The sequence below is a fragment of the Rhinatrema bivittatum genome, chromosome 2 (genome assembly GCF_901001135.1).
Source record: "Rhinatrema bivittatum chromosome 2, aRhiBiv1.1, whole genome shotgun sequence".
Taxonomy (NCBI): domain Eukaryota; kingdom Metazoa; phylum Chordata; class Amphibia; order Gymnophiona; family Rhinatrematidae; genus Rhinatrema; species Rhinatrema bivittatum.
This window is the reverse complement of record NC_042616.1, coordinates 616,025,670-616,047,683: the sequence shown is the minus strand read 5'-3', so window position 1 is coordinate 616,047,683 and position 22,014 is coordinate 616,025,670. Positions and strand designations below refer to the sequence as shown.

Genomic DNA, 22,014 nt, shown 5'->3' with positions numbered 1-22,014 from the left:
GTATCGGAGGGAATAGCTAATCCGATCGTTTACATATCATATACATGCCGCGGGCGGAAAGGGATACGCGTCGGTTTCAGGAAGCGGTAAGGATTGGTAAAAACGGATAGTGAATCACGGGTTAGACTTACGCGGTCAAATTGTGGGTACAAAGCAGGTTAGAAACAGGGTAACCACGGCCACGCTTTACTGTATCAGCCTGTATGTAAATAATTCCTCCTTCTAAACTAGCTCAGCTGCATTATACAGTACATAGTCATTGGCTATTGGGTAGTTTGAAAGATACTGATCAAATTTTAGCTGAAAATATACTCGGTATCCTATGGTAAAATACTTGGGTATTTGGTGTGTAGAACAATAAGATTTATTTGTACTATACCATTTTTACATAAAATCTAAATGGTGACAGAATAGTCTAAACTAAAAGCTAAAAAATTCAGAAGGTCATAAAGACCTTACAATATAAAAGACACCCTAGACACACAAAACACAGAAGCATTTTAGATAAGGGACTATCAAAGTGTTATGATTGGCGGCTTGCAGGGCAGTCCCACAAGCCGCCTCACTCACCCCCAATGTCGCCTGAGCCCTCCTATGGACATTGCTTCAAACTACTAAAGCTGTTCTGCCGTGCTTCCACGTCGCCCTGCTGCCACTCCTCCTGGCTTTTTCTAGGCATGCACGCGCCCAACGTCCACAATCTTAAAGGACCCATGGTGGGAAGGCAGTCATGGTGCTGTATGATGACATCACAGATGACCTCCTATTTAAGGCTCCTTCAGAGGAGCATCAGACACCTTAGCAATGGGTCTCCTGCTTAGAGCAGTGCATGTTGCTCCCATGTTCCCGATTGTTCCTGCGATCCTGTGCTTCAGCCTTGACTTGCTCAGTCTGCCTTGTCCAGCCTTGCTTTACCCAGCCTGTCTTGACTAGTCTTGCTCTGCCCATCCGGCTCATCCAGTGTCTCTTGTATGTCTTCATCCACCCATCCTTGACATGATCTTCTGAAACTGACCTCTTCCTTTGGACCTGGCTATGCTTGCCTGCCACCTGGACCTGACCTCTTCCATTGTACCCTGTCTATGCTTGTCTGCTGCCTGCTTCAACCCTTGGTCTGGCTCTAGTTATTCAGAAAGAAGGTTTTACCCCTGCTCCAAATTAATTCAGAGGGATGAGATACTGGACTTCCCTTTTCTCTTAACCTTCTGAACAAAATGTTCTGATATGTGTGCCTGTGTCTGAGACCAACATGGAGACTATGATTGACCCAGAATCCTCTGCTGCCTTGGCCTGCTTGCAGTTCTGGCCATGGGAACCTTAAATGCCCTATTGACCCTAATTTGGAGAAATTTCAGGAGACATCTGGATAGCAGCCGGAGCTGTCTAAAACTTGTGATGGAGGGTCATGGGGTCACAAAAAAAAACAAAAACCAGAAGGACAAGATTAGAATCTCACATGCTAACATTTTAATTATGGTGGCACTTGAGCCTTGGAAATCGCCCTGAGGGTGAAAAACTGACAGGACAAAGGACTAACAGAAGATTGATGTAAACATCAGGCAAGTGGGCCCCAATTTGGGAGGAGGGTCAGGATAACATAGGTTTAATTCATCTTGTTTTGAGATAAGAAACTGTGTACGTGATACTCCCATAGCTTCATGCAACTTGGTGATTATTGTATGTTTTGCCTATAAAAAGCAGCACTCACTGACATACAAAGAGAGTTAGAGTAGTGCTTCTCCTGAGCATCTAGACAGAGAGAACTGCTGTGACTCTGTACCACCCAAGCGTATCTGCATTGCTTATTGATATGCAATAAAAAAAATTGATATTTGTTTCTACTAAATTTGGTATGGTATCCTTGTGTCCGTGGAGAAGCGCCTTAAGTGTGTTTGGCGCTTAACAGTTCTCGAGCTTCTCTCGCCAAAAACCAGGACTATATCACTGTGGCCACTCCTAAAGTGAAGTGCCCTAACAAATATTTTATTTATTTATTTTTTATTTTATTTAAAAGTTCTTTTATACCACCTCCTCCGAAGTTCGGAGCAGTTTACAAAGAAAACATTCATTAAATTCTGAAAAAAAAAATAGAATAAATCAATTAAAAAACACATAAAAATAGAGATAAAATTAAAATATATAAAACTAGAAACAATACTGGCTAAATAGAAATGGGCAGGGAGTCGACAGAGAAAATGAGGAAGCGAAAAAATCCAAAGGAAGCATGTTAGGCAGGTTAAGGGCTAGAAAATTCAGAGAAAGTGGATTGGAAAAGGTATGTTTTGACTGCTTTTTTTAATTCTTTGGTATCAGTGATATGAAGAATATTCCTGATAATAGGGCCTGCATTGGAAAAAGATCTTTCACGGGTAATAATGAGCCTGGTGGATTTTGGAGAAGGTACCTGTAATGATTTTGAGATCTTAGAGCATGGGAAGGGGTATATAAGTGTAAAGTGGAGGAAAGCCAGCAGTTTTTATTGTGAATTAAGTTATGAGTAGTTTTGTTTACTCACTTTTTACTCACCATAACATTTCCTCTGCAGGAAGGAATATACCCGCTTCTACATTTCTTCTGTAGGGATCCTCTTAGTCCCCTACTACAGTTGGGTAGAAGAATGCACCAGCTGATGTGGGACAGTTTAGGGATAAAGTGTTTGCAGCTCCCCCATGGCTCTAGCACTTAGAGCCAAGGCACCATTTTACCGTTTGGATTCCCCTTTTCTTTTTGGAGAGGCAGCATGTCCTGTGCTGTTCTCTAATTTTTCCATTAGTTAATTTCTGTCTCCATGGAGCATATTATTTTTGGATCTGAGTTTCTTTCCATACTCCCAATCCACCTTAGAGTCATCTATTAATTTCTTTAATTTTAGAGTGCCCAGCAACTTGGGACTCAGTAAAGCTAATCTGATTTTCACTCTACAATTTAAATGCAAAAAGGTCTGAAAAGCAAGAGGTATGTGAGATCACAAAGATCCAAGGAGAGGATGACTTTTGGCCATTGTAATGAGAGGAAAAAAAAAGAGAGGGGTGAACAGAGTTGGAGTGGACCGCAATTGGGCCCATGAACATCTACAAAAGACAAGGAATAGAGGAGTTACAGGAATCATCAGGATATTAACTTAACTTAAAGGCTATTAAAAGTCATTGATTTAAAGAACTACATCAATTGGCTTTACCATCTGATTTATTAAAAGACTGAAAGAAGTCACAAACTTACTAAAAAGCATTTGTACCATCTGTCTTTCCCACCCACTCAACCCTTGATTTTTAGGCACGAGACAGTTTTTCATCAAAAATCAATCAGGGTCTTATCTAAATCATACTATTGTATCAGCCCTTACTGAAAGTTTAATCATCCCCTTGTAGGAAACTAGCTGATTAATTAGTAAATTCACCTGTAAATTTAAACTACTCTCATTCCAACTCCCTTAGTATCTTAAACTTAACTAGGAACTCAATAAAACTAAGATGAAGGCAGCAGTCCAGCAACAAGAGGGAGGCTTTCCAGTCTTTTGCATTGAGTGTCACATGTATGATTTTTTACCTGCCGGTGAGAGATTGTATGTGTGCACCCGGTGCAAAGAGCTCCTGGCTCTCAGGGAACGAGTCCGATCTCTGGAGGCTAGAGTAGCAGACTTGGAGGAGCTGAGGGAGACAGAGAGGTACATTGACGAGACCTTCAGGGACATAGTAGTCAAGTCCCAAATCCAGTCTGGCAGCCCTAGTGCTGCCTTGGATCAGAAAGGTCTCCCAGTAGGAGAACATCACCCTGGTGTAGCAGGAAGTGATCCTGTAGCAAGGACCTGCTCTCCAGGTGATGTATTGTCCTCTCGCACCGAGGACAAGTCTCCCAGGGCTACTGCCCAGGAGGGAAGGGTTAGGCCTGCCATCATAGTTGGCGATTCAATTATTAGAAATGTAGATAGCAGGGTGGCTGGTGGACGTGAGGACCGCCTGGTAACTTGCCTGCCTGGTGCGAAGGTGGCAGACCTCACGCGCCACCTAGATAGGATTATAGACAGTGCTGGGGAGGAGCCGGCTGTCGTGGTACATGTGGGCACCAACGACATAGGAAAGTGTGGGAGAGAGGTTCTGGAAGCCAAATTTAGGATATTAGGTCGGAAGCTAAAATCCAGAACCTCCAGGGTGGCATTCTCTGAAATGCTTCCTGTTCCACGTGCAGGACCCCAGAGGCAGGCAGAGCTCCAGAGTTTCAATGCGTGGATGAGACGATGGTGTAGGGAAGAGGGATTCAGCTTTGTAAGGAACTGGGGAAACTTTTGGGGAAAGGGGAGACTTTTCCGAAAGGATGGGCTCCACCTTAACCAGAGTGGAACCAAGCTGCTGGCACTAACTTTCAAAAAGGAGATAGAGCAGCTTTTAAACTAGAACAAAGGGGAAAGCCGACAGTCACTCAGCAGTGCATGGTTCGGAGAAATGTATCCTTGAAGGATACTAATGAAACAGGAGAGTTAGGGCATCCCAACAGAGAGGTTCCATTAAAAGCAAATATAGTCCATATGCCTATATGTAAAAAATCACCAAAACTAATGATTTCCGAATTATCCCAAACAACTGAAAAGCAGGTTGTTAAAACAAACAAAAAACACACTTTGAAATGTCTATATGCCAATGCCAGAAGTCTAAGAAGTAAGATGGGAGAGTTAGAGTGTATAGCAGCAAATGATGAGACTGACATAATTGGCATCACAGAAACTTGGTGGAAGGAGGATAACCAATGGGACAGTGCTATATCAGGGTACAAATTATATCGCAATGATAGGGAGGATCAACTTGGTGGGGGTGTGGCACTTTATGTCCGGGAGGGTATAGAGTCCAACAGGCTAAAGATCATACAAGAGACTAAATGCTCAGTAGAATCTATATGGGTAGAAATCCCATGTGTGTTGGGTAAGAGTATAGTGATAGGAGTATACTACCGTCCACCTGGACAAAATGGTCAGACAGATGATGAAATGCTAAGAGAAATCAGGGAAGCAAACCAATTTGGCAGTGCAATAATAATGGGAGATTTCAATTACCCCAATATTGACTGGGTAAATGTAACATCAGGACTTGCTAGAGATATAAAGTTCCTGGATGTAATAAATGATTGTTTCATGGAGCAATTGGTTCAGGAACCAACAAGAGAGGGAGCTATTTTAGATTTAATTCTTAGTGGAACACAGGATTTGGTGAGAGAGGTAACGGTGGTGGGGCCACTTGGCAACAGTGATCATAACATGATCAAATTTAAACTAATAACTGGTAGGGGGACAATAAGTAAATCTGCAGCTCTAACACTAAACTTTCAAAAGGGAAACTTTGATAAAATGAGGAAAATAGTCAGAAAAAAACTGAAAGGTGCAGCTGCAAAGGTTAAAAGTGTTCAACAGGCTTGGACATTGTTTAAAAATACAATCCTAGAGGCGCAGTCCATATGTATTCCACGCATTAAGAAAGGTGGAAGGAAGGCAAAACGATTACCGTCATGGTTAAAAGGTGAGGTGAAAGAGGCTATTTTAGCCAAAAAATCATCCTTCAAAAATTGGAAGAAAGATCCATCTGAAGAAAATAGGATAAAACATAAGCATTGTCAAGTTAAGTGTAAAACATTGATAAAACAAGCGAAGAGAGAATTTGAAATGAAGTTGGCCATAGAGGCAAAAACTCATAATAAAAACTTTTTTAAATATATCCAAAGCAAGAAACCTGTGAGGGAGTCGGTTGGACCATTAGATGACCGAGGGGTTAAAGGGGCTCTTAGGGAAGATAAGGCCATTGCAGAAAGACTAAATGAATTCTTTGCTTCCGTGTTTACTAGTGAGGATGTTGGGGAGATACCAGTTCCGGAGTTGGTTTTCAGGGGTGATGAGTCAGACGAACTGAACGAAATCACTGTCAACCTGGAAGATATAGTAGGCCAGATTGACAAACTAAAGAGTAGCAAGTCACCTGGACCGGATGGTATGCATCCCAGGGTACTAAAGGAACTCAAAAATGAAATTTCTGACCTATTAGTTAAAATTTGTAACCTATCATTAAAATCATCCATTGTACCTGAAGACTGGAGGGTGGCCAATGTAACCCCAATATTTAAAAAAGGCTCCAGGGGTGATCCGGGTAACTATAGACCAGTGAGCCTAACTTCAGTGCCGGGAAAAATAGTGGAAACTATCCTCAAGATCAAAATTGTAGAGCATATAGAAAGACATGATTTAATGGGACACAGTCAACATGGATTTACCCAAGGGAAGTCTTGCCTAACAAACCTGCTTCATTTTTGAAGGGGTTAATAAACATGTGGATAAAGGTGAACCGGTAGATGTAGTGTATTTGGATTTTCAGAAGGCGTTTGACAAAGTCCCTCATGAGAGGCTTCTACGAAAACTAAAAAGTCATGGGATAGGAGGCGATGTCCTTTCGTGGATTACAAACTGGTTAAAAGACAGGAAACAGAGAGTAGGACTAAATGGTCAATTTTCTCAGTGGAAAAGGGTAAACAGTGGAGTGCCTCAGGGATCTGTACTTGGACCGGTGCTTTTCAATATATATATCAATGATCTGGAAAGGAATACAATGAGTGACGTTATCAAATTTGCAGATGATACAAAATTATTCAGAGTAGTTAAATCACAAGCAGACTGTGATACATTACAGGAGGACCTTGCAAGACTGGAAGATTGGGCATCCAAATGGCAGATGAAATTTAATGTGGACAAGTGCAAGGTGTTGCATATAGGGAAAAATAACCCTAGCTGTAGTTACACGATGTTAGGTTCCATATTAGGAGCTACCACCCAAGAAAGAGATCTAGGCGTCATAGTAGATAATACATTGAAATCGTCAGCTCAGTGTGCTGCAGCAGTCAAAAAAGCAAATAAAATGTTAGGAATTATTAGGAAGGGAATGGTTAATAAAACGGAAAATGTCATAATGCCTCTATATCGCTCCATGGTGAGACCACACCTTGAATACTGTGTACAATTCTGGTCGCCGTATCTCAAAAAAGATATAGTTGCAATGGAGAAGGTACAGAGAAGGGCAACCAAAATGATAAAGGGGATGGAACAGCTCCCCTATGAGGAAAGGCTGAAGAGGTTAGGGCTGTTCAGCTTGGAGAAGAGACGGCTGAGGGGGGATATCATAGAGGTCTTTAAGATCATGAGAGGTCTTGAACGAGTAGATGTGACTCGGTTATTTACACTTTCGAATAATAGAAGGACTAGGGGGCATTCCATGAAGTTAGCAAGTAGCACATTTAAGACTAATCGGAGAAAATTCTTTTTCACTCAACGCACAATAAATCTCTGGAATTTGTTGCCAGAGGATGTGGTTAGTGCAGTTAGTGTAGCTGGGTTCAAAAAAGGTTTGGATAAGTTCTTGGAAGAGAAGTCCATTAACTGCTATTAATCAAGTTTACTTAGGGAATAGTCACTGCTATTAATTGCATCAGTAGCATGGGATCTTCTAGGTGTTTGGGTAATTGCCAGGTTCTTGTGGCCTGGTTTGGCCTCTGTTGGAAACAGGATGCTGGGCTTGATGGACCCTTGGTCTGACCCAGCATGGCAATTTCTTATGTTCTTATGTTCTTATGTAACTTAGCTGTAAAGAACTTTATTTCATCAATTGCTCATTATTTTGTTTTTGAAAGTACCATGTGGAACCTTACAATTTAAAACAAGTTCCTCTGACACTGCCTCTGCTATACATAACGGGCCAGATTTTAAAAGCCCTATGCGCAAAAATCCAGAGGATTTACGCTCGCAGGGGGAGTTAAGCGCCGGGACTATTTTAAAAAGGCCCGGCGACGCGCATAAAGCCCCGGGATGCATGTAAGTCCCGGGGCTTTACTAAAGGGGGTGGTCCGTGGGTGGGGCGGGGCAGGGACAGAGGCCTCCGACACGGCGGCCATTGCTGCTGTGTTGAAGGATCTCGTGCCGGCAGGCTGCCGGCCCGCACAACTTGTACCTGCCCGGAAGCAGGCGTAAATGATAAGATAATTTTTTGGGGGGGGGGGTGTTAGAGTAGGGCTAGAGGGGGGAAAGGTTAGGATGGGAAGGTTAGGTTAGGGGAAGGAACGGGGGAAGGCAATGCGGCTCACCACACACAAGGTGCACAATTGTGCACCCCCTTGCACGCATCGACACCTGATTTTATAATTTTAGCGCGCCGACATGGCAAGTTATAAAATCGGGCATACATGTGTGCATACCAGGTAGCGCGCTCACATGTACGCCATGCGCACTCCTTTTAAAATCTACCCCAATGGTTTTTTGGACTTCTCTGTCTTATGTACTTTATCTCCTTTATTTACTTTACCCATATTTAATTTTGATGGTTTCAACTGTAAGGGAATTGTTTCCCTTCAGGTCCCTCCCAACACAGCTCCTACGGCGAAACCCGGCTGTGTCAGGGGACTGTATTTTATGAAAGTGAAAGCTACCCTGAAGATATAATTGGAACACTATTTCTTTGATTTACTTGGAGCAGCTTTATCTCTTTGGTCGCACATCTTGCTTTGTTTGGATATTCTCCCTTGTCTGACGATGTTTACGCATCTGTTTTGTATATGAGGGTTGAAGAGTCCAGGCTGAAGAAAGGTGTGGCAAGAGAGACTGGACCTAATGCTTAATAAACCCATGCTTACTTGACTCCACTTATGTTCCTTCTGGAAGGAAACAACTGTTCCTTCAGACTGCATTTTTCTAACTTAGTGAAACAGACTGAAGAGCTGCTCCTGAAGTTTACATTTCTCTCTTGAAAGTGTGTGAGAAGGGACTATTTTCTCTTTTGTTTTTCACTTATTTGGAACTGTTTTATGTAGAGATTCTCTGAGGTATTAGTAAGTGAGAGTATAATTGCTAGTTCTTATTGCTTTATATTTTGGTATCCGAGAGCTATATATGTATATGTGCTGCTCTTTGTTCTTCACTTGAATTCCCTGAATTGCTTAAGTAAAGTTGAAGTTATTTGTATTTCTCTGTGTGGTTGTTGTGTTTTGGAATAAGTGTATTGGGGTCTAAAGGTTGCTTTTGCAGAGTATTGTTCCTCCATAGGGAAAAACCTGAATTTGTCAACAGATAAGATGGAGAAGGAAGTAAATCAGGACATGGAACAAAGATTGTGAGGAGACATTATCTTCCCCTTCTCCCTATAAGGTAAACAAACCCATTTGTCATATTTTGGTATTTGCGGTTCATACATATGTTTGTGGGTTTTTCTCAATTGGTGACCCACATTCCTTGACTAATAAAATATACGGGGGTGGGGGGGATTACAAAAGCTCTGCATATTTTATTTCAGGTACACCTTTGTTTTTTTGTTTTTTTTAATTCCCTTCCCTGAGTTCATTCTTCTGCCCCTCAGATCTGTACAAGCTTATTTTGATTTTAATATGAAATAGATCTTCAGAGGGATAGCTGTGTTAGTCTGGTGTAGCAAAAATAATAAGAGGCAAGAGGCACCTTATAGACTAACCAGTTTATTGAGGCATGAGGGTTCAAGGACAGAGTCCACTTCATCAGATGCATGAAGTGTAGTACAGAGGTGGGTAAAATATATGGGGATGGGGAGCGGGGGGAGGGGATACAAACCAAAGAAAAGGCACTGAATTAGGCAGGCAGGGTGTGGAAGCAGAGTTTTAATAGCGCTATAGTCCAGCCTACTGACAACTGAGGTAAGTGTGAGAAGATGGAATGATCTGAGATCAGTTAAGTTCCTATCAGGTCAATACAGTAAAGTGCGGCTGCAGTTACCCTGTTTCTAACCCGCCTTTTACTCACAATTTGGCCACGTTAGCCCAACCCACGATTCACTATCCCCTTTAACCCGTTCTTACCGCCTCTTTAAATCAACGCGTAACCCCTTCCGCCCGCGGCATGTATATTAGACATAAACGATCGGATTAGCTATTCCCTCCCATTCAGTAACACGTGCCCCAACTATCGCCTTTTTAACCTGGAGTTTACCCGTGCGTTTAAGCTGCTCATTTACCACCTACCCCTACCTCTGCGTTAGAGGCAGGGGTAAGGGTAGACGGCAAACTTTCTCCCAAAGAAACCTAAAAACCTAAAATCCCCTCCTCCCGAAGCTACTCGACATGTTATCAACTTACTTTTTGTTGCTTTCAGCCCCTCCAACCTTCTCTGCCGTCCTCTGGAGGGGGCAGCCGGCGGCGAAAGCAGCTTGCAGCGGTCCCCCCCCCACCCCCCACCCCCCCCCCGCGCGCAAGTCCCGGTTCTCCTGGGAGCCAGCTCGACTTCTGGCTGACAGCTAAACCCCCCCCCCCCCCCCCAAAAGACTGCTGAGTTACGGTCTTGGAAGCGAAGCAAAGCATACTTTCATTGGCTTGAGCGCCCGTCAATTTGGGCGCTCAAGCCCATGAAAGTACGCTTCGCTTCACCCAATCTCGACCCCGCCACCTTGTCTAACTACAGACCTGTCTCTAACCTCCCCTTCCTAGCTAAAATCCTTGAAAAACTAGTCAACTCTCGGCTTTCTGATCACCTTGAACTAAACAATATCCTCCCACCCACACAACATGGTTTCAGGAAACATCTTAGTACTGAAACTTTACTGCTCTCCCTTCATGATACACTCATCAGAGGTACTGACTCAGGTTCCTCTTACCTAATTGCCATGCTTGACATCTCGGCTGCGTTCGACACAGTCAATCACGATGTCCTCCTCAACATCCTCAGGAGTATTGGGATCTCTGGCAATGCCCTCTCCTGGATACAATCATATCTCCAAAATCGCTTCTTCACTGTCTTTGTGGATAATAATGAATCTGACCCCATTAGTCTGCCCCAGGTTGTTCCCCAAGGCTCCTCCCTCTCCTCTACCCTCTTCAATATATACATGCTTCCTCTCACCACACTGCTCACTAACCTGCACATCAAGCATTTCATTTATGCTGACGATGTGCAAATCATCTTCCCATTTTCTGACTCCCTCCAAACTGCCCTACATAACTGGGAATCCTGCCTTTCCTCCATCACCCAAGTTCTTAATGACATGCACCTAGCTTTAAATCCCAACAAAACTGAACTTTTAATCATATCTAACAAGCAACCACTTCCAGACATTCCACTTACACACTCATCCTCCTCTTTCCCCACACATGTTCGCAATTTAGGTGTACTTATCGATAATCACCTCACTTTTAAATCATTCATTAACTCTATCATTAAGGAATGTTATTATAAGCTATAAACGATAAAAAAACTCAGACCTCTTCTCCATTTCACGGATTTCCGCACTGTACTTCAGGCTATTATTCTATCCAAAATAGACTATTGTAACGCACTCCTCCTTGGCATCCCCGCCTCATACACCAAGCCTTTACAACTTTTACAAAATGCCGCCGCTCGTATACTATCAAACTCCAAAAAGAAGGACCATATCACTCCCATACTCATCAATCTCCACTGGCTCCCTATACATTCCCGAATTCTTTATAAGGCACTCTCCATCATCCACAAAAGTCTACTAAACTCCAACCTCAATTGGATCAACCCCCCACTCATCCCTCGGACCTCCAACAGACCCACCCGCACAGCTCTACAAGGAACTCTACGTTCCCAATCCATTAAAGCTTTCAAACTCTCCTCCACCATAAGCAGAGCTTTTTCTCTAGCCGGTCCCACTATTTGGAACTCCTTGCCTCATGACATCCGTATGGAGACATATACACCCACCTTCAAAAAAAAACTAAAGACCTGGCTCTTCCAGCAAGCCTACCCAACATCACCCCCCATTACATAAATTTTTTCTGAAATGGATAACCCCAATCCACAAATTTGAACTCGGCCTGAATACGGATTACGATATGCCTCTGATTTTGGTACTTTGAACTGTCATAATTTTATGTTTATAGTTATATATATATATATATATATATATATATAGCCCCATGATATATATATATATATATATATAGTTTATAGTCTGTAAATAGTCTATAGTTTATAGTTTATAGTCTGTAAATAGTTTATAGTCTGTAAATATATATATATAGTTTATAGTCTGTAAATCAATGATATTGCTTTCATGACCCTACCTTACCCCTCCCAGTTTATTGCCTCCCTGGTTTTGTTAAGGGCTACGCCCCTAAGTTAACTGTATATATCTGTTCTTTGTAAGGGCTTCGCCCAAAAAGTTCTTGTTTTTTGTGAACCGATGCGATGTGCGAACGGACATCGGTATACAAGAGACGTTAAATAAAAAAAAAAAATATATATATATATATATTACCCACTGTCATACATCTGAAGTGAACTCTGGCCTCAAAAGGTCATGCCTCAATAAACTGGTTAGTCTATAACAGTGGTTCTCAACCTTTTCTTGGCCGGGACACACCTGATAGATGTTTCTCACATGTGTGACACACTGAACATGTGACCATCATGGGGCTAAATGTAAATATACATTCTGCATCCTCAGGAACCCCTTCGACCCCCAACAATGGGTGCAGAGCAGAACTAGGGCATTACCCGTACAACTCACAATACAAAAAAAGATATTCTGGTTCTGATGACATCTCAGTAAAGGCAAAACAAACACCCTTTACTTGCAGGCACAATACCCCTCCTTATGAAAAGACAGTAATTTACCACTAATGCATGTACTATTGAGAAAACACAACAAATAAGATTGATACAAATGCCTACATGCTAGTAAAATATCTCACCTCCGTCACATACCCAGAACTGACCTTCACCAAGTACAGAAAGACCACAAATTATAAATACGGAGACAAACTGGAATGGAAAACCAAAACAGCCACTCTGCATGCAGTGCAAACCTGGAGAAACAGAAAAAGAAATATAGCACCTACCATAGTCCCAAGATCTGCAATAATGCACACAAACTAATCCGCACAAAGATACACCTGCATTATGGAACACACTCAAACAATACAACCCAACTTATGAAATGGCAATACTACAAATATTAAACCAGGTCCTAAACACTAATACACTTCCTATTAGGAAAACAGAATAAGCCAAGCTAATAAATGTTACAAAACAGCTGATGAACAGAATAACATCCAACAATTAAAAATTCATAAAAATTGTCCAAATATCAATAAAATATTTCAAAACAGCAGACACATCACATAATACCCAATAATTAAAATGGCAGTCAATCAAGAAAAATAAACTTAAAGCCACCTTTTACTTACCCTCTCCAGCAACTCTCCTACTCCTTTCCCTTGCAGGTCAACAGAACACACCAGAAGCAGCAGTGGCTACTGAAGCTCTGTCCTCACTATCCTCATCCTTAGGGCCCATACCAGTCACTCACACACAGTCTCTCTGTCTCACTCAGATAGTAACCTCCCTAACCAGTCTCTCTTCCTCTCTCTCACACACACACACACACACACACACACCAGTCATCTCCCTGACCAGTCTCTGTCTCGCATGCACACACCAATCACCTCCTTGACCAATCTCTGTCTCTCACACATACACACCAGTCACCTCCTTGACCAGTCTCTGTCTCACACACACACACACACCAGTCAGCTTCCTGACCAGTCTGTCTCTCTCGCAAAGAAACACATCACCTCCAATCCGTCTCTCACTCAATCACACACATGCTATCTCACTTACATACAAGCTCTCAATCACACATAAATGCGCTTGCTCCCATTCTACCACAGCCCACAAAGCTGCCATTCACACACCCAGTCAGCCATTGTAGCACACACACACAAAGCTGCCACTCACGCAACCAGGCACCCATTCTACCACACACACATAAAGCTGCTACTCACGCAACCAGGCACCCATTGTACCACACACACACACAAAGCTGCCATTCACACACACACATGCAAGCTCATGTGGAGCCTCTTCTCATTGTTTGGCCCAATACGCCTGGCCCCTGCTTTTCAGCCGCTGCCAGCCTGGCCTCTGGTGACAGCACGCAGTGTCTCTCCGCACTTCAGCCGCTGTTGGCCTGGCCTCTGGCATCGGCACACAGGGTCTCTCCGCACTTCAGCCACCACCGGCCTGGCCTCCGGTGGCAGGCAGCGTCTTTCCACTCTTTAGTCACCGCCGGCCTGGCTACCAGCGGTGGCAGGCAGCATCTTTCCACTCTTTGGCCCCGCCGGCCTGGCCTCCGGTGGCAGCGTGCAAGGTCTCTCCACATTTCGGCCACCGCTGGTCTGGCCTCTGGTGGTGGCACTCCCCGGAGAATGGAAGCACAAGTGGAGCAGTGGGACACTGGGAGCCGCGACACCACATTTGAGAATCGCTGGTCTATAAGATGCTACCCACCTCTCGTCATTTTTAATATGAAATAGAAATCAAAATGAGTAAGGAGAATCCTATAATTTTGTCAGCTATATTAGCTAAAAAATAATCTTTTTTGCTAGTCTAAACTGCTTTTAAAAGATTCTTAAACATACTGACAGAAATGACAAACTACTAGCAAGCAGCTCATCCATTTCACAGTTTAATAATTTGAGGTTAAAGGATTTAAGTCCAAGTTCATTTGATACAACAAAGCCCTTTGGTGGAAAAAAAAAAAAAAAAAAAGAAACTTAAAACATTTTCCATTGTTGTTCAAATTTTCCATTGTTGTTACATGCGTATTTTGTGAAGCAGAATGAATCCTCATCAGACCTCAAGCAAGCACAGAATCTTAGAATTGAAGTCGGTGATGGCAGAGGAGTAAGTTAAGGCGACTAGTTTTGCAATGCCATAGACTACAGTTGATCACTGATTTTCCCTGCATGTCTTTGTAACTAAGGATCCTTTGTGCCTATTGTTGCATCGGAGGTGGACCCTTGGGTCGAGGTGGGGTTGACGCAACCTATAGGCAAGGACTTACGGGTCCCCACCGTTGGCAGGTGGAGGGGGCTGATAGGCAGAGGCCGCTGCATGGGCCAGCATTAAGCACGTCATGGCGGGAACCTCGGGGGCGACCCCCTCCGGATGACGTCTACACTCTTCTATACTTAAGCTGCCTGGCCCTGCCTATCAACGAGTTAGCAAGGAGTTCCCTCATTGCTGAATCCACTTCTCGCGTACGGACTTCCTGTTCCAGTTCCCGCACTTTGGCGTGAGACGCTCTGGGTACCCGCTTCTCGGGGGCCCTTCCTCGTCTCTGGCTGTCCACTCCTCGGAGGGACATCTCTTGGAACCATCTCTTTGTGAGTACCTTGTCTTCACGGACTACTACTGAATCAGCCTTATTGTGAGATCCTCTCCGGTGTACCCCGTGTATCGGGTCAATACCGTGCCAGCTCTAGGGAGGAACCGCTTCGGTGTACCCTGCGCTGCAGGTCATTGCCACATCATCGCTACAGGTTCCTCGCCGGTGTACCAGTACTACATCATCTCTGAGTGAGGAATCCTTCGGTGTACCCTGCGCTGCAGGCCACTACCGCATCACTACTTCAGAGACACTACTTCAGTGTACTCCGCTCTGTGGACCATTACCAGATATTCACATCTGAGGCATTCCCTCTGGGTGTACCCCTTCTCAGACCTTATCTCTTCCTCCTGCACCCTACGCTCCGCGGGCTGTGCCCTTTCTACTTTTATAATAAAAAGACTCTATTCCACAGCTGTGTCTGACGTCCGCTGAGACCGCGCCTCCCGACAATGAGGCTCACAGGGTTCCTCCCTGTGGGCGGGACCATCTCTCACCTCGGCCCAGGGCCCACACATTTACAAGTCATAAGAAAGGAGAAAGGAAGTTAAACGTGGTGCAGAAATCCTGGAGGAAAGTGGAGCCGGAGTATGATTTGAGGGTTTTTTTTTTTTTTTTTGGGGGGGGGACGTTTCTAAAAGAGAAGCTGGAGGATGGTCGGGGGGGACATTTTGGGAGCATCTGTGTAAAAGAGAAACTGGAGCATAATAGGATTTAAAAGTGAGGGGGGAGAGAGGGTATCTGTATGTGAAACAGTAGCAGGATGTGGGATGTGAGTGAAGAAAACGGAGGGGCTGTGCTCTATGAATGAGGAGCTTGGGGGATGTTTGGAAGGATCGACAGTGAGTGACAGGACTGAAGGAAGTGTGGGTGAGAGAGAGGACCTCCATCTGGGGAATGGTGTAAGTGGATGATTCCTTCCTCCTGACTCTAGATCCCCCTTCCTAGATCCCCTCTTTCTACTCCCCCTCTCTTATCCCTATTCCTTCTTCTGCTCCATGACTTTCCCCATCCTCTCCTCCCTCTATACATCTAACCTCATTGGTCCCTTATTCCTCTAACCCTCCTGCCTGAGATCTATTTTTCATTCCCTTCTTCTGAGATACCCTTTCTCCCCATCACCAGATACCTTGCCTTTCCCTCCAGCAACAATCACTAAGATTTCATTTCCTCTAATAAAGAGCCACATGAATTAACTAGACACAGAAATTTCAGAAAATAGCTATTTTTATAAAGTAAAAAAAAATACATTATGTAAATTGCAAACATATGGATATTTTGATTTCTACACAAAATTTGCCACAGCCAAGTAGCTACAAAGGACACACCCTGCCAGGACCCAAAGAAAGCAGACTTCCTGAAGACAGTGCCGGAGCATGTGTCTGGTTACCTAAACTTAGTGATTCCAGCTTAGCACAGAAACTATTATTTGTGATTTACTATAATTTGTGATTTGGTCATGTAATAATATCAATAAAACAATATTAGTCTAGGTGACTTTCTGGTCTACTTGGTGATTTTTAGCATGGCTGCATTCTCTTATTGCTAATTATCCAAACTCTCATTTATTACTCATTTATTTATTTTATTTATAATTTTTTATATACCACCGCTCATCAGAGATATCACGTCGGTGTACAGAGAACAGAACTTGAATGGTTCTTTGTCCTAATAAGTATCCTTTCTAAAGTAAACATAGGCAACATGCTAATATGAGAATACATTTCTGAAGCCTGATACAGCAGATTCCCACAAGGAAGTTCATCTCTTCTGATCTAACACCTATTGTGACTTGGAGTAAGCATCCTAAAGCTTGGGTCTTTGCTTTAACTTTCAATTGATAAGCTTTGAAGTAAGGGGAGTGTGCTGGTTCCTTTGATTTCTGTCTTATATTCTGTTTGATTTTGTTTGTTTTCAATTTTCATCTTGTTTTGCTTTTTTATTGTAGCGTAACTTTGTTAATTTTATTCTGCATTGTTTGTCATTTTAATGATATTTTTTGAGTTATGTTTTTTGGACACCTGCCTGAAAACTGTACCAGATGGGCTGTATATAAATTGAAGGAAATAAAAGAAAGATACCGTAGATCTTGAGTACAAAATTACACCTCTTTTTTGCCTCTTTCTTTCCCTCTCTCATCCACACCCTCACAACCCTCACATTTGTATGGTTAGCATGGGATGACCAGAGCCTCTAAATATTTGGTAAAAACCTTACCGATTATAGTTCTTAAACCAGTTTAACCAAGCTAAACCATTTGACATAATTTGTGGCCATAGTACAAGCATAGGATGTTAGAAAAAATTCACAACAATTTTTAATTTGGGGGAGGACTATGGAGAGTGGTGCCATGCAAATCCAATTTATTAATGGTGTGAACAGTTTTCAGGATGGATTTTCCTGACAGAAACTAAAACTTTTTTCTGGAAAATAAAAATCATAAACCCAAACTTCTGGTAAAAAACAGAATTTTAGATATAATATATGGTTAGCTAATACTAACAACTGTAAAAATGTACATTCTGTTGTACAAATTAGGAAACACAGGAATAAAACAGCAAAAAAAAAATCCTGATTTTATAACTTGTGCGCGTAAATTATAAAATCAAGTGTACATGTGTGCGTGCTGGGTAACGCACACATGTTATACAATCTACCCCTAAGCCTTTTAGCAAAAAGGAAAGTATTTCTTACGATTATACATAACAAAAAAATGTCAGTAAATGAGGGGTAGGGTCTCTTCTAACTTGAGAGAAATAACTGTTACTTCTTAATGGCAGCTTTCTACTTTCAGATCAAATAAATAGATTCTCACCTGTTTTCCACAGCATTTGCAGGCACTGGAGAACCTCTTCATTTTATTTTCCATGTCAATGTCCCTTTTGGGTACAGATCTCTCTTTCCTAAGCACAGGTCCGCGGCAGAAAGGACAATGCGATCCTCTGGCTTTCACTGCCAATAGGAAGCATTTCCGGCAAAACCTGCAGCATAATTCAGGAACAAGACAAAAGGATTAAACTGAGCTCCCTTAGGAATGAGCTGGAACATTAATTTCTGCTGACTAAAGAGAGGCTCTTTCTGGTGGTACTAGCAAATAGAAAGTTTTACCTATTTTCTGTAGCCTTAAGTTAGGCAGAAAAGGTTCATCATGTAAGATGAAACAATAAAACCCAAATAACTGGTTTATTCATAGGAAATATTTCCTAACAGAGAGGGTGGTGGATACATGGAACAGCCTCCCAGTGGAAGTGATGGAGACAAAAAATGTATCTGAATTCAAGAAAGCATGCAGTAAATACAGGGCATCTGTAAGGAAGTGATGAGAATTATAAAACTATATTAATTGGACAGATGGGCAGACTGGATGGGCCATAGGGTCTTTTTCTGTCATTTTTCTCTGTTTCTATGTTATTCAAACAAAGGAAAATATATGAATAATCATTAGCTAATTTTAAATCCTTAAGGATAAATGCTACTGCTCACAAGTTTCAGCCTTGCACTAATTTTACACTTTTCATTGTGTAATAGAGAAAAAAAAAAACAATTCAATAGGAACCTCCCTCACCAAAACAAAAAACAAGAGAAAACAATGCAGAATGGATATGTTTTTATTTCTATCACCCTGGGTACAGCTTGACTTTCAAACAAGGCTTCCCAAAATGTGATTTGGTACCCCCAAATGGGGTCACAAAAATCTCCAGCTGGCATCACAAATTCTTCAAACAGCAGCACTTTTCAGGTGCCAGCAGCATTAGTAATGGAAGAAGGCAATGGGGCCACGGAAGAAGGGGAGGGCTTAAAGGTGAATTTTAAAAGTCTGTCGCGAGCATTAATTAGGGGATGCGCGAATAAGTCGGGCTTGCGCGCAGTGAGCAGATTTTAAGCGCCGCCTGGGTACGCCCACAACGGGCACATCTCCAAAGTTTTCAAAGAGGTGCAGGTCTGGGTGTGGCACGGGCATTTCAGAGCGTGAACCAGAGATGTGCGCGTAAATACTTACGCAACCCGGCGTGCTCTAGGTCCCCTGCTGCGTAACTTTACTTCTGCTATGAATGATGTGTAAGTTAAAAAATAAAAGGATCGAGCCATTTCTCAGGGGTTTAAAGGATCTAGGATAACTCGGGGGGGGGGGGGGTGGAGGACATATCTGTTAACTTGTGAACTGGTGGATGAACTGGCAAACTGGGAATTGCATGGGCATGCGTCCCTTTTAAAATCCCCCTATTCACATGGTAGACGTGGGATTTGTACCAACATGAGTGTGCCCACTTAAAATTTTGCACACATGTGCATGGCCAGACTATTTTATAGAGATGTGATTCAGGTTCGGCCTTCGTTATCAGCCCACCACGGGAAATTTCGTTTTCCCGCGGTTCGCGCCGATTTTATTTCGGCTGCCCCTGAAACGAAACCCGCCCCAACCTTTCAAATTTACTTAATTACAATGGGGTTGTAAAAAAAAAAACAAAAAAAAAAACCAAACCCACCCCGACCCTTCAAATTTACTTAATTGCCACACACACACACACACACACATCCCCCCACCCTCCCGACCCGCCAAAACTTGCCGAAATTCCCTGGTGGTCCAGCAGGGTCCCGGGAGCGATCTCCTCCTCTCGGGCCAGCGGCTGCCAGAAATCAAAATGGCGCCGATGGCCCTTTGCCCTTACCGTGTGATGGGGCTATCGGTGCCATTGGCTGGCCTCTGTCACATGGTAGGAGCAATGGATGGCCGGCCCCTTGAAAGTGACTTTTGGCAGGGAAACTATGAACCAATGTTTTAAACTAGGAAAAATTTCTTAAATGTTGTTTTCAGTGTTATTTGCTGTTGCAGATGACTTTTCTGTTTCTCCTTCAATGAGTGGAGGAGTAGCCTAGTTAGAGCAGCAGACTGCAAACCATGAAATCTTCCTGTCACTTCTTGTGACCTTGAGCAAGTCACTTCTCCTTCCATTGCCTCAGATACAAACTTAGGTTGTGAGCCCTCTAGGGATAGAGAAATACCTACAAAACCTGAATGTAATCTGCTTTAAAGTGCCTGAAAAAGCAGAATATAAATGTTAAACATTTTTGCAAGTGTCAAAATCATTCCCACAGGAAGTAATGGGAGTCACATGGCAGGAGTAAATATATTCAAGTTTGAGGGATCCTGGAATGGAAATAAAGGTGTGTATGGAACTGGGTGTGCTTGGGCACATCTATGTCTGGAAAGGAGGGGGTCTATGCACACTTAAATATACTTTTATTCTCAGGCTGTGATGAATCTCTTATTATGGTCAAATATCTCTTGAATATCTGCTTTTATGACAATTGCCATTCAGATTTATATTACTTTTTGCCCTCCAGAAGCCAAAAGGATTTGCAGTGAATTGAGACCATAAGCATGATCTATCAACATCTGCAGTTTAATCTTATTGGTTATCATAGTGTACATATCCAAATATCAGGAGTCCAGGAGTCCAGGAATTCTAATTTCCAGCATTCTGTTATGGCATCCAAAAATGTATACCCATGCTCCAGACCTATACTGGAGGTTTCACTTTCCAGTGTTGAAGGAGGCCCCAGGTGCTGATGTCAAAAAAAAAAGCTCAGCAATCCACTACTCCATGGGGGCAGAGGGGGGACCCATTGAAGGAGAGACAGCAGCAAGAACTAGTGCAACAAACCCAGAAGTCCTGGACCACCCTGAGTGCTGATATTGGCAGAAATTGCGAGCAGGAGCGAGGCTGACAGCTCCTCCTGCGATTGAGACACATATAAAATATTTTTCAGATGGAATGAGGCCTATATAATTAACATACTGCTGGCATACCACAGAATTACAGCAAGCATTACAGTTAGAATAACCGTTCTAGTTTAGAACTAAAGAGTTATGATGTAACACCAGCCCATCATAAAATTCTATTTAAGCTAGAAAATGCAAAGGACTGACCAATCATGCACATCGGAAAGAGAGGACATAGGAGATGCATGAGAACACGAACAGCCAGTCACATTATAAATGCACCTGTAGAGAACATCAGAAGTCAGAAATGATGGCTAGCTATTAAAACCATCCTAGCCTGCAGAAATGAACTAAATTGCATAATCCTCCATTAGGCCAGTAAGCGAAAGCACTATAGTAGTACATGTGCCTATTACTACAAAGGCCTATTAACTACATAAGGTACGCGTGTAACCCTTTTAACCCCCCTCTCCCCCTCTGCGCACGCCGAGCCTATATTGCATAGGCTTCCGGCGCGCGCAAAGCCCTGGGATGAGCGTAAGTCCCGGGGCTTTCTTGGGCTGGGCGTGTCGGGAGGCGTGATGTGGATGGCGCGTCATCGGGGGGGTGTCAGGGGGTGTGCCGCGGTCGGCGCGTCATCTGGGGGCAGTGCCGCGGGTGTGGTTTCGGCCCGGGGGCATTCCGGGGGCGTGGCTGCGGCCTCCAGACCAGACCCCAGACCAGAACATGGCGGGCGGCAGCTGGCCCGGCGCACGCAAAGTTACGCCTGCTTCGAGCAGGCGTAACTTCTGCGACAGAGGTAGGGGGAGTTTAGATAGGGCCGGTGGGGTGGGTTAGGTAGGGGAAGGGAGGGAACGGGCAGCGCGCGCAGGGCTCGGCGCGAGCAAGTTGCACAAATGTGCATCCCCCTTGCGTGCGCCGACCCTGGATTTTATAAGATACGCGCGGATCTTATAAAATCCGGCGTACTTTTGTTCGCGCCTGGCACGCGCGTAGAATTATAAAATCCACCCCAGCTTGAATGACAGCAGATTGCTAAAGAGGTAAAGTGAGGTAATTTTCGGGTTGGTGCACACTAACGGGAGTTAGTGCACGCTAACTCCCAATAGTGCACGC

General features: G+C 43.4%; 1 protein-coding gene across 1 annotated transcript in view; it reads right to left on the bottom strand.

The window, feature by feature from the left end:
- LOC115086234 (E3 ubiquitin-protein ligase RNF138-like) overlaps positions 1-22,014 on the bottom strand; it is a 40,554-nt gene that overhangs the window by 9,088 nt on the left and 9,452 nt on the right. The window contains exon 3 of the mRNA XM_029592694.1: positions 17,989-18,154. Coding sequence (XP_029448554.1) covers positions 17,989-18,154 — 166 coding nt within the window. The remainder of the gene's footprint in view (positions 1-17,988; positions 18,155-22,014) is intronic.